Source organism: Crocodylus porosus, unplaced genomic scaffold, assembly GCF_001723895.1.
Source record: "Crocodylus porosus isolate Cpor-Errol unplaced genomic scaffold, CroPor_comp1, whole genome shotgun sequence".
Taxonomy (NCBI): Eukaryota; Metazoa; Chordata; order Crocodylia; family Crocodylidae; genus Crocodylus; species Crocodylus porosus.
The window spans coordinates 72,702,776-72,715,071 of NW_017728950.1; the positions used below are offsets into that span (position 1 = coordinate 72,702,776).

The window sequence follows — 12,296 nt, forward strand, 5'->3', positions numbered from 1 at the left end:
CCTTGCTGGGGTTGTTTGACCCCAGTACTCTTTCCTGCCATGGTGGGGGGTTGGACTTGATGATCTGCTCAGGTCCCTTCCAACCCTACCAACTATGAAACTATGAATGTTTTAGTACATTTAAAAATTAATCTTTGCAACAAAAATTACCGTTTAATGTTTCCAGCAAAAATCGCTGTGTTTGCTACAACAAAGCCACCTTTAATGCCTTGGCAAAATATCAGCTTTTTCACTATACACATGCTTTAGTTACAAGGACAGTCCATCTTTAAAGCAAGCAGCAACCAATCCTATTGACGTTAGTTTCACAGGAAGGAACAATTTTCTATAATGACTAGTAAAACATTTTTATATAGGCATATTCATTCACCGCTTCACAAGAAGAAATTGAGACAGACTCTCTGCCAACAGACTGGAAAAGTTACAGCTGGACAGGGAATTAGGGAAGGAGAGAAATAATATCTTTAGAATCAACGGCATCTGTGAAAGCAGTGTTGCCAAGGGAGTGGAAATGGAGGGAGAAGAGCCATGTAAAAGACAGCAGTGTAACTGGCCATGACAATATCCTGGGCAGTCCCCCGTCATCCCTCACTTTGCACCTTTCTTGCTGCTAGAGCAGAGGACACAAGTGGGAGGCACCCCCTACCCTCTTAGGCAGTACCTGGTACTCATGGCCTGCTCACCCTCCCCATTCTTAAGCTATTAATAAAAAAAACAACTCTCAGTAAGTTTGTCCTCCATTCCTTGGCATTTTGCAGGAGATCTCTGGATGTCCAAGCTCTTGTTGGGCCATGTCCTCTCTAGGGGTTAGTAAACCCTTCCTCACAGACAATGTCATTTATGGAACTTAAGTCACAAGTACTCAAGGGGTCATCAGAGAGACCCTCCTTCCCTCCCATGCTTTTTCATGGTAGGAACAACAGAGGCTTGAAACATTTTAAAAAGTCAGGGGAAAAAAACTCTTATCATAAGCATCAAAATATTTGGCAGTATCCATGTCTAAAGCTGAGGAACATAATTATAATCTTGTCTCTATTTCTTTGTGGTCACTTACTTTTTGGTTGCTGAAGCAACTCAGAACTAAAGAGTAGCTTCCAACTAGGATGATTTAACAACACCTGCAAATGCTGAGTAGCTCTTTGCTAACCATTCTTAATGCAGTACTGTATCCTTAGTTTATATGGAAATGTGAGAGAGGAGCCAGCAGGCTCCAAGGCTCCTGGGCTAAGCGGAGGGCCAGTGGCCCCAGGTCCACAGCCCCAAGGAGCCCAGCAGAAATTTCCCTTACCCAGGTGTGTTGGGAAGGGAGGGGGCGATCTTTCCCCCGCCGGTATAAAGGAGAGGCCCGGACCGGAAAGCGGCAGCAACGCAGAACCGGAAAGAGGAGGAGGAGGAGGTGTAGCATGCGGGTGCATGCTGCAGGGAACGCTGAAAGCGACGCTGAGTGCTGGTAGGAGCCTCTGGCCAAGAGCAAAACCCCAGCGGGGTTTTGAACCCAGTTTACTGGCCCCTGCGGGGGTAGAACTGTTTGTTTACCAGCCGGTGGGAGAAGGGTATCGTAATAACCCTAATAGAGGGGCACTATTGACTTTGGGTACCACAGTCCCTGTAATAGGGGCACAGCTCAATAGGGAACTCAAGTTGTTAAAAAGGAATCTTGTTAAGCCCTACAAGCGGCCCTCCGAGAGCCAACAAAGGGGTGCTTGACCCCTCGAAGGTCAAGCTTGAGTTGGAAGGCGGCTGCAGACAGACGGAGCAGCTACACAGATCAAGGGAACCTTCATGGTTGTCGTGTTTGTTTTGATTGACCTTTCTTTTGTGGATTATCTGGGAGGAACTGTGGCTACGTGGCCGGACCAACCGGATGGCCACCACCTGGTGGACCGGGTGAGGGTGTAGGGGTGGCAGAGCCCTCAGAAACTCAGGACCTCGTGAGACGCCGGGGACTCATAATTGGACTACACGCTGAAGACATCTGAACCAACTCCATTAATATCAAGTCGTGGCAAGCAAAACGTACACGTGTGAGACCCCAATTATAGGTGATGACACCCTAGGCAACTGGCAGGCGGCATCTGTTAGGTCCACAGGGGACGGTGATACCCGACAGGAAGACATTTGTCAAAGCTTTTCTAACATCATCAGAACACCAAAGTGGATAATAAGCAAAGTAAGAAGGAAGAGCTGAATTGGTAGGGGAAAAAAAAGGTCAGATAGAAACAAATAAATTTATGTTAATTGGTAGCTCTTTATTATTCATATTTTGTTCTATGATTGGAGGAAAGTTCCTATTTTCCTACAAAAATCAATCAATTTAATATTTTTCAACTGCAAAGCTTTTCAGAACCAGAGCAGAGATACACATGCCATTGTTAAATGTGTAAAAGAAGGAAAAGACTTCTGTAAGGTTAAAATGTACTCTGCAATCTCTATTGTCCACAGGATTTTTTCAGATCAAAATATCACAACTTATAGGAAACAGGTAATGATTTTGTAATCTAACCTACCTTCTAGAAACTAAGTCAAGGACTTCAAACCAATTTAACTCACTGTGCTTAATGTTTGTTATAAACTTGGATCAAAAGATTTGCAAGATTTCTCCAGCTACAGTCTCCTTCCTGTAGCTTCTGCATTAGAGAAATATTAAAATGCAGTTGCTGTCACTGTGTCTTGCAAATAAAAAGTATACATTCAAAATCTTAAAAACTTTCCCCCTTATTTATCTATATTACATTAGCCAGACACTATTTAAAAAGAGATTTTAACAATGTGAATTCTATCAGACTTTAGAAAGTTTAATAGAAAATAAAGCTAAGTATTAGTGTTAGTTCAAGAGATCAAATTTATATAGCGTACAGGTTCATTTGAGCAACAGGACTGATGCTAATGTAGTGCACAAGTTTAACTGGAGGCAGAAACTGGTCTAAAGTTTGATCCAGATACATGGTTGAAAGATAACTAGATAAATAAATTGATTTAAGTAGCAGGATACAACTTAAAACTTGAGAGGAGGAGTAAAGAGCACACCATACTCATCTCGTATGTACATTCACACAAGAAAATGGATCCAGTGCTCTGCCATTTAACTCTAAATAAAACCTCCTCTGCCTTCCCATACAACTTCTCCCTTCCAAATGTTCTCAACTTCCCCACCACAAGGTAGATAAAAGGGTGTCAGAGGAATCTATGCACTCTTTTGGTCTCCCCTTCTTTTATGCCTACAAGGTTCACCACTGAAATCTCACATCTTATCCCTCTCGATGCTGGCCCTTTGGCTTATCTAGAAACAAGCTTCAAGCTGCAATGAATTTAAGATTCCTACAAATTTCTAATACTCATTTCTAAGTTCCATTCCTTTCTAACCAAACTCGCGATTTATGATACTGTAAGGAAAGCATAAAAAGGTCTACCAGACTTGTGCCAATTTATCTCAAAGCAAAAACTTGCTTCCAAAACCCTTCCCAGATAAAGGGAACTGTCAAAATTAATGAGAGGGGAGTGAAAGGCCAATCAGTTTCATCTCCCTCTCAGCAGGCAAGCAGGGGGTGGGAAGCTACTGGAGGAGCATGGAAATAGCCTGTATTCCAACACGTTCATCCTTGCTCTTCTCTGGACCAAGTTCCCCACTAGAACACATGCCTGTCTTGCCACTTTCCACATCTTCCTTGTCATAAAGTGTACTGAGAGCTGCATGGGAAGGTTCCAACCTCAGGCTATTCTTCTGCTACAATTAAACCATATTTATGAAACTAGAACATACTGAATGAACCTTACAGAATTAAAAAAGGCACCACATTTCTGAAAGGTCATGCTATGAGGCAAAAGATAAGGTTAATATATCTTACTAGTTATGACTAGTCAGGTGTTTTTATTTTATCACACACAGACCCTATCAAACCTGTCAGCATCACAACCATAACTCTTACTACAGGATCAATATTACATTTTGTCTAGCCTTTTCCACTTGGGGAAACTGAGTGGGAAATATTGGCAAAGGGGTTAAAAATAATTAAAGGAAAATAAAGTGTTTAATTCATCACGTAAAATGTTAAAGTGCATTACCAGAGGGAAATAAATTGAATTATAGCTTTAATTTTTTTTGCAAGTCAAGCGTGCTATAGGTTTAGTTGACAATTATCTGGTTAACTCAAGGTAAATATGCTTAGAAGTAATGAAATACTATAAAAAAGACTTTAAAATGTTAATACTTCTTTGACAGGCAAGGATTTTTTTGGATGATATCTTTTATTGGACCAACTGTAGGTTTGGGATGAAGTTGGACAAGCTTTTAAATGCAAAGCATTCTTCTTCTTTGCTTTTGAAACCCAACTATGCAGTTGGTCCAATGAGAGATATCGCCCCCCAAAAAGCCTCGCCTCTTACCTAGTTCCTGGATCATCACAGCTACATCACTCTAACACTGTATTTCTTTGGTCACTTTAAGTGCATCAGATAAACGGAGTTTATGAAATTTTCAATACTACTTGTTTCATTAAAGTGCTTCTGAATGCATATCCTCATACTTATCTCTGATATTAGACACAGTACTTATCAGTAACTATGACCTTATTCACTACAATATTCCAGTTGGGAATCTATGGACTTTTAAAAATTAATTTCTTTTTGTCTCATTCGACAAACATGAAATTTCTTACTCATTTTTCTCTATCCTCCTTTTATCACTATTGGGTGACTGTCCCCAACCAAAGCAGTTTAGCAATGGTCCTTGGGACTCCAAAACAAAACCTTACCCTTCAAGCTCACACCACCAGTAGAGTTCTTTCAAAGTTATAGGAAGCCTCCAACAACCAATTTAGACAACAATTTGACATAGTGTTTTATTTTACTCTAAGATAATGATATGCTTATGTCTTCTATTAGAGAAAAAAACATATGCAGTTAGTCTGGTGATTTATGAGGCTACCAACGTAAACTGCATGCACAAAAAAGCTGCCAACAACACTTACTCTGTTACCCAAATTTTTTCCTTGTTCCTCATGAATGGGAAATATCAAATAATGAAATCAGAGAAATATGGGAGTGCATAAGGATAAGCAGTTTCTGTTATATTAAAACACTAGGCAGAAATGGAAAGCCCTCTCTCATATAAATCAAGGAATTTAAGTGAAAATTGTTCCAGTAGGCACCTTCTAACTTAACAAGTCCTTTGCAGAGGAACAAAAGCCTACTTTTTAAGTCTTGCCCATATGAGACTCATACCTTTCATAGCTTAAAAAAAAATATGATAGTTTCATAGTTTCTAGGATCAGAAGGGACCTGAGCAGATATCGAGTCTGACCCCCTGCCATGGCAGGAAAGAGTACTGGGGTCAAACGACCCCAGCAAGGTGTGCATCTACTCTCCTCTTAAAGACCCCCAGGGTAGGAGCCAGCACCACTTCTCTTGGAAGTTGGTTCCAGACCAACATGAAATTTCTTACTTATTTTTCTCTATCCCCCTTCTATCACATTGGTTCCATGATGGCCTTACAAACTACTGCGAACACACTGCCAGAAGTATGGCATGCCAGCTGATGCAGGATTTTAACATCTTGCGCCATGGCCTTGGTATTTGGGTACAAGGAGATTATAAAACACAACTGGAATGTGTGTGCCATATGCTTCAGACATGGATTCCCAGTGATGCCACAATTCTACACAGGTGTCATAAAAATTAGACTAAAATGATAGGACAACTATTTCCTAGGCTTGTGAGAATACGGGAGTATTTAATTTGGATTCGGCCAATTCAGAGGACAGTGATTCAATTGGGATCACTGCCCCAAATCGATTCAGCCAAATTGGCTTTGGAAGATTCGGAGCTGATTCAGAGAGATTCAGAGATTTGGCCACAGACTATAATGGGGAATCACTGAAATACCTATAACTTTGTCATTTTTTGGCAAATTTGGATGAAAACAGCAGGGATGGTAGCCCCTTCTGAGGGCATGAAGCCTGCCAAGTTTCAAGGAGATAGGTGCAGGGGTTTCTGGGAAACTGCACCTCAAGCTTCTGAAAGCAAAAACTTGTGACATGACTTTGTGTGTACTTTGTGTGTGTGTGTTAAGGCACAGAGGGATGAAACCAGCACAGATGGTAGGTAGCCTGTAAGGAGCGGCCTTCCCGGTGCTCAGGCAGAAACAACTCACAAAAGGGACAGAAAAGCTGAAGACAGAGGCTTATTTCTACATGCTGTTCCTATGTCCCTCCCCCAGAGCACTGTGATTGGAAGGGGACTCAGGGAAAGATCACAGTCACTGGCCAGCTACAGATGTCAGTCTCCCCCCACCACCACTCTCCCTCCCTCTTCTCAGTTTCTGTTCCCCTGAAAGACTGCCTTCCGAATCTCTGAATTTTTTTCTGAATCTTTTCCGAATCGATTTGGAGGCTCCAAATCAATTCAGAGGTTTTTTTCTGGTCTCCCAATTCAATTTGGATTCAGTGATTCAGCCTCCAAATTGGGCTGAATCTTCTCTGAATTAAATCGGTGACCAAAGCTTCACACACCCCTACTATTTCCCTTGAACTGTGGCAAAAGGAACTTACCTGGACAGAAAAACTTTTCGATCTTTAACAGAGGTGCTCAATCTTTTGGTCCTGTGAGGCAGATGAGTGGCACAGGGACCGTCTGCAAGCTGGATCTGGCCTTGGTACCCAGCACTGTCCCATCCCTGCCCCACACATGCTGGGATTGGGCCCTAGGGTCCGCAACTGCCCTATTCCTCCAAGACTGGGTCCCAGGGACTGGCACCATCTCCCTCCTTCTCTCTGCACACTGGGATTGGGCCCTGGAGCCTAGCACTGCTCCCTTCCAGCCCCCCATGTACCAGGATTGGGCCCTGCCTGCCTGGAACCACCCACACATGGCTCAGAGCACTAGCATCAGGCACCAGATCCAGCATGCAGTGCCCAGAGCTCCCCATGGGGCCAGAGATTTGACAGTAGGGGAGTAGTGGCACTACTTGCCCAGTGCCAAATATCTGGACCCATGGGAAGCCTCATGGGCTAGATGACATGACACCATGGGCTGATTCTGGCCTGTAGGCTGGAGGTTGAGCAACCCTGATCTGCAAAAACAACATTTCCATTACTACAGAGGGTTGATCCTTGCACAGAAACTAATTAGCCTGCCTTTCACATTTACTGGTGACCAGAAAAGTCAGTCAAAGGTGTCTATCTTTTCATTCTGACAAATCTTGGCATCTAATAAGACTCAGAACCTCCTGTAATCTCTCTTTGGTATGCCCCTAGTCCTGGTATCCACATTTCTATGGTGCTTGGTTGTAGAACTCTAGCAAGCCATTCTGGAGAAACACTAATGCAGCTGAAATGACCAGAACTTAGCAATAGTCATATCTGTATTATATTAGCATCCACATGTCAGAGTTGTGGTGTTCTGGGTACTCTACAAGCAGTGAGAGCAGTCTTCACCAAAGAACTTCAGTCTCCCCAAGCACCAGGAATGTAAACTTGACCAGACTGGAACATGATGTTTTTGCACTGAATTCTGTATGGATAACAAATGGTTTCTAATGTATACTGAGTTTCATTCTTTTCTGCTCTCCAGTCTTGTAACTATAGGTATTCCTGATCTGGGAAAAACAACCCCTGCTTCCAGAAGTCTGTATCACGAATTTTACAGGGATTCCTGCTTAGAAACCCCTGGCATGTCACAGTCACTCTAAAAACCCCTGGAAGTCCATGCTGGTGTCACTTCTTAGTGAGGCAACTTCATAGCTCCCTGGATTCTGGACCAGGCTATTAGGTTGTAGCACTTTGGTCTTCTCCTTGGTACCACCAGGGAGCTCAAACTGCCATAGTCCCTCATGGGGACCGGATCCCTTTACAGAGAGGGAGTGAAAATCAGCACAGTACTCCAGTAAAGCCTTTCAGAACATGACAGCATTTATCAAATAACTGGAATAGCATAGGCAGACCCCTTGTCTCAGCCCAAGCCAAACTTAAGAAGAGATCTTATGTCAGAGTCGGGGTGGATCTGGTGTATTTGCACTCCCCTAATCCCTACTTCATCCAAAGTTTAAAATCAACTGCATGGTAGTGGCAAGCAGCATTTCTCGTCAGGTAGTGCTGAGGGCTTCAATTAATGTTATTGCTCATTATAATCTAAATGCTCTATTTTACAGGTGTTAATGACTTTTTAATGGTTTTATCTGTTAGCTGTTCCTGGTTATGAAGCTCCTATTTCACAGCCTTATTGACTGTTTTTAATTCATTCCAAATAAGTTATATTTGTTTTTACTTCAATATGAAATGTAATAATATACCCGCAGGCCCCTGGCATATTATTAAAATTCCTAGTTTATTTTTAGCTGGAGAAAATATGGTTTTTCATATGTCACAACTGACCTCACCATCTGCACCCTTCTTCTCAAAAACCCTAGATTTTCCTGTGGTCAGAATGACAGGCCTATATGACCAGGTCTCTGTAGACAGCATGCTCCCTGGAATCCATGCATCCCCCTCTTGCTGCTCCATTTCTAAGGCACTCTGTCTCCACTAGATTTATTTGACACCAGCTCCTGGGTGCCAGAGGTTTAAAGTTAAATCACCAGTTATTGGGGCTTCATTTTATTATCTAGTGTTCCTTCTGTAAAGTGAATAACCTGAATCAATTCCTCCAGCCAGCAGCCCAGGCTATGTATGGAAATCAATGTATTATGTTCTACTAGTCCATAATGAAAGTTGTATACAGGTGTGGCCGCCGGCCTTCGAATATCTGTTCACGTGTGACTTTCGCCCTGGTGGTAAGCATAGGGCACCCTACGGGCTCGTGTCGATGACGTAGCAGGCGTCTCCTCCTCGAGTTACCTCCCCTATTCTTGCCTTCCATGACTTGTTGTTCTTTAGTGGACGGGATCAGTGGTCAGGTTTGCTCGGTGGCCCGTGGTTTGCCCGATGGTCCTTCACAGGGCTCCGCCACCCCTACACCCTGGCCTCACACCGCCTTGGGTCCGTTACCCTGCCGCTGGCTTTGGCCCTTCCAGTGGAATTGCTTCCCAAAGCGTGACGTCTATATGCTGGCCACCAGCGATTGGGTTCACCCATATGGGTCTGCCTATCTGTCTCCTCAACTCCACTCCTTCCTTCGGGGAAACACAAAGAAAAACTCCAAGGCTCTCCCTTGGCCCCATTCCACGGGATACTCACTATGTACTCTACTCCTCCCCTTCGCCCAGGGCAAGCAGACAGAAAATCATCAACATAACTCTAAAGTATGGGCCACCTCCTGATGTGTCTTCCCTTATACCCCCCTGCTCTGGATAGGGGCATTCTTCTTACTGTCCGTCGGTTCCAAGCTTCCCTCGCCGACCCAGCCAGGACTGGCGGCGATGCCCACCTCGGTCATGACCCCCCTCAGGGTCCTCTCCTTCAGCGTGTTGCACCCCTCACCCTGGTCATTCTGCCACTCCCACATGGGATCCTCCTGAGCATCAGCTGCTCCTCTGGCTCGGTCTTCGAGTCTGGAGAGCCCGCTGCTTCCCCGCCTTTCTATTAATGCCCCTAACGGGCCGTGCTTCCCCACACTGTCTGGGTTTGTCCCCGGCTTGTCTGGCTCTGCGGGTCCCATAGGGGAGGTCCTCCTCCCGTCTGGAGGTGGCTGCAGCCCCATTTCTTCCCTGCTCTCTCCCCCTTCCGTGGCATCAGCCGCCATTTTTATCCTTGCTGGTCAGCACTCAGGACTGATGTCACCGGCCGGCCCTAATTGAATAAAGAGGTGGCTGACGAGCTGCGTGGGCTCTTCTTTCCGCCCCTGCTGTGCTGTGTCTCCTGTTGCCGGTAAGTACCCCTCATTATTTCTTCCCTCTCCGCTCCCGGGACAACTGGAATGAAAGGGGTTAATAGCATACAATCAGGGTAGGGACACTAGCACACACTAGGAGATTTCCCCATCTGGCCAGTCTTCCCTTCTTTATGCTTGCATGTGTTAGAATGAAAATCAGATTAGCTTTCAGCATATTTATGCTTACCTACCCACACCAGGTCTAAACTGAGAATGACACCAGTTTTGCACTTTGCATGGGCATGGTTCCATGTCTTCAGAAGAAATTACATTCTGAAATATCACTCAGGGGTAGAACCAATACAAGGACAAAGACACCAAGGATGGAAAAGAAATGGCTATAAAAAAGCAATGCTAAAACATGACTAATACAACAACATTTTGGACCTTTGCAAAGCTTTATCAGAACGGCAAAATTATGACCAAAACCATGCTTCTCAATCTAGAGATGAGCTGGTTTCTACTGGATTCAAAGCTCCTCAGTTCTGAACAGCTGGTAGCTAGAAATCTTTTTCAGAAACTATCCAGTTGCAAGTAGATCTGTTTCTTTAGACAGGACACCGACTGGCATACTGTCTAGAGGTATTATTTCAAACCTGAGACTTTCCCTGATTATCAACTGCTGTTTATTAAGACTCTCCATGTGGAAAACAAATGAGAAGGACAGTTTTCTACAGAAATTGCTATTTTTATATGCAAAATGTGCCTTGGTCATGCTGAGGATTTTGCTGGAATGTATCTGGAACGGATACTTCCAAAGAATTCTGGACTTTCCCTTCTGATAGGATATCTCCTGATTGGTAACAACCAATGGCTTGCTATATCAGTCTGAATAGCAAGGATCGAGGCCTCTCTTACCTCAGCTACTAATTTCTCTAATACGTCCATAAACAGTTACACACCTGTACGTTTGGATGCAAAAGATGCCTGTTTAGAGGGACTGATTGCTACTGATAGGTGTAGTGCAACTCTCTGGATGGCCACCATGCAGGAAAACATTGTTTTTGCAACAAATCACTTTAAGGATTTGATCAGGACAGATCTGGACACTTTTCATGGATATCATCTTTACCCCCAAACAAGCTACTTTACTTACCACCAAGCCTTGAGAAACGCATGAAAATCTTACGTCTGGATGGTCAACAATGAGCTTTTGACATTGTTATGTTTTCTATCCTCACCCTATAGCCTTTCTGTGGTCCCTCCATCTACTGTTGCAACAACCTTAGGTTCTCAAAACTTATGAATTTTTTTTGTTTTTATTTGACATTAAATTTAAATATCTGGTTTTAACCAAAAATTCTCATTTGGATCTTATGACATCCTCAGAGGAAACATCTATGGCAAACTGTATATCTAAAAATGCCTGAAAACAGAGATATGTTATTAATTGGTTCCTTGCAAACTAAACAGCCTTTTGTGCAGCAATGCACTTGTAATATTTTTTTGGCTATTATAGCAGGGATGTACTATACATCCCAATTTAGAGACCATACAATTGAGTGCTATTGCACTTGGTACAAATATCTTGTGTGGAAGTAACTTAGAGACATGCTTAGGAGCCTGAAGCAGTTCCTGTATGCTCTCCCACTCCAGCTAACACTCACAAGAAAGCATTATAAGTGATCTATATTACCTGCAGATAGGTAATATAGCAAATCTCAATAAATCAAGACTCAGAGCTTTTCAGAATAGAGGAGACAACTGGATATACTGGTCTAGCTTTGAGCCTTCCACCCTGATAATGCAAGGGACAGCCAGCTGTGGACAGGCAGAGCCTTCAGATGCTGCCAAATATTGTGAGTTCCACTTAGGGTTAGAGCCCAGTGTTTGCAGAACTGCTCTGCCATGCTCAAGTGAGAGGAGCAGAGTCCCATATGTGAAGCACTGCAGAGGCTAATTCAGCCAGTTGAAACCACTATGTTGCCTAGTACCTGATCCCAGGGGTGGAAGAAGAAAGAAGTCACCACTGGACAGAGATAAGAATTAAATTTATACACTGAATGTCAGGAGAAACTAACCAGTCTAAACTTCAGCTTCAACACTTGTTGAAGACAGATAATCTGTCTGCCTGAGTTGACGGGCATGGATCACTCTTGCAGCCTCCAGAAACAGCACTGGATTGTCTACAAATTCCAAAGGTAGGAGGGCATTTACCCATTAATGATGAATGAGGAGAAAAGCTATAAGACAAAAAAAATCCATTAATGTCTAGACACAGGGTATATGTAGTGTAGTGCCATAGTTGAGATTCAGTGAGCCATCTTATACATTTGTTTTTGTAAAGAAATGTACACCTAAATATAAGGATATCTAGGTCATGTTGTCAAACATTATCTTATTGCATATTGTGACTGAGTCCTTTGCTTTATATTTTGTCAAAATTGCTGCTATTTCTTTAAACATTCTTCAAAGGAGATAGATGCTCAACTGATCCAATCTGACCATGGTATTTCTGTTCTGAAACATCATCAATGGCTTCTGACAATATAGTA

At 43.2% G+C, this 12,296-nt stretch overlaps 1 protein-coding gene across 5 annotated transcripts in view; it reads right to left on the reverse strand.

The window, feature by feature from the left end:
- Positions 1 to 12,296, reverse strand: part of AGTPBP1 (ATP/GTP binding protein 1) — a 122,477-nt gene that overhangs the window by 8,367 nt on the left and 101,814 nt on the right. Inside the window, exon 27 of one of the 5 annotated variants that reach the window (XM_019554762.1) lies at positions 11,823 to 11,984. The exons of the other annotated variants lie outside the window; for them this stretch is intronic. Within the exon in view, the coding sequence (XP_019410307.1) occupies positions 11,840 to 11,984 (145 nt within the window). The 3' untranslated portion in view covers positions 11,823 to 11,839. The remainder of the gene's footprint in view (positions 1 to 11,822; positions 11,985 to 12,296) is intronic. 5 annotated transcript variants of the gene reach the window in all.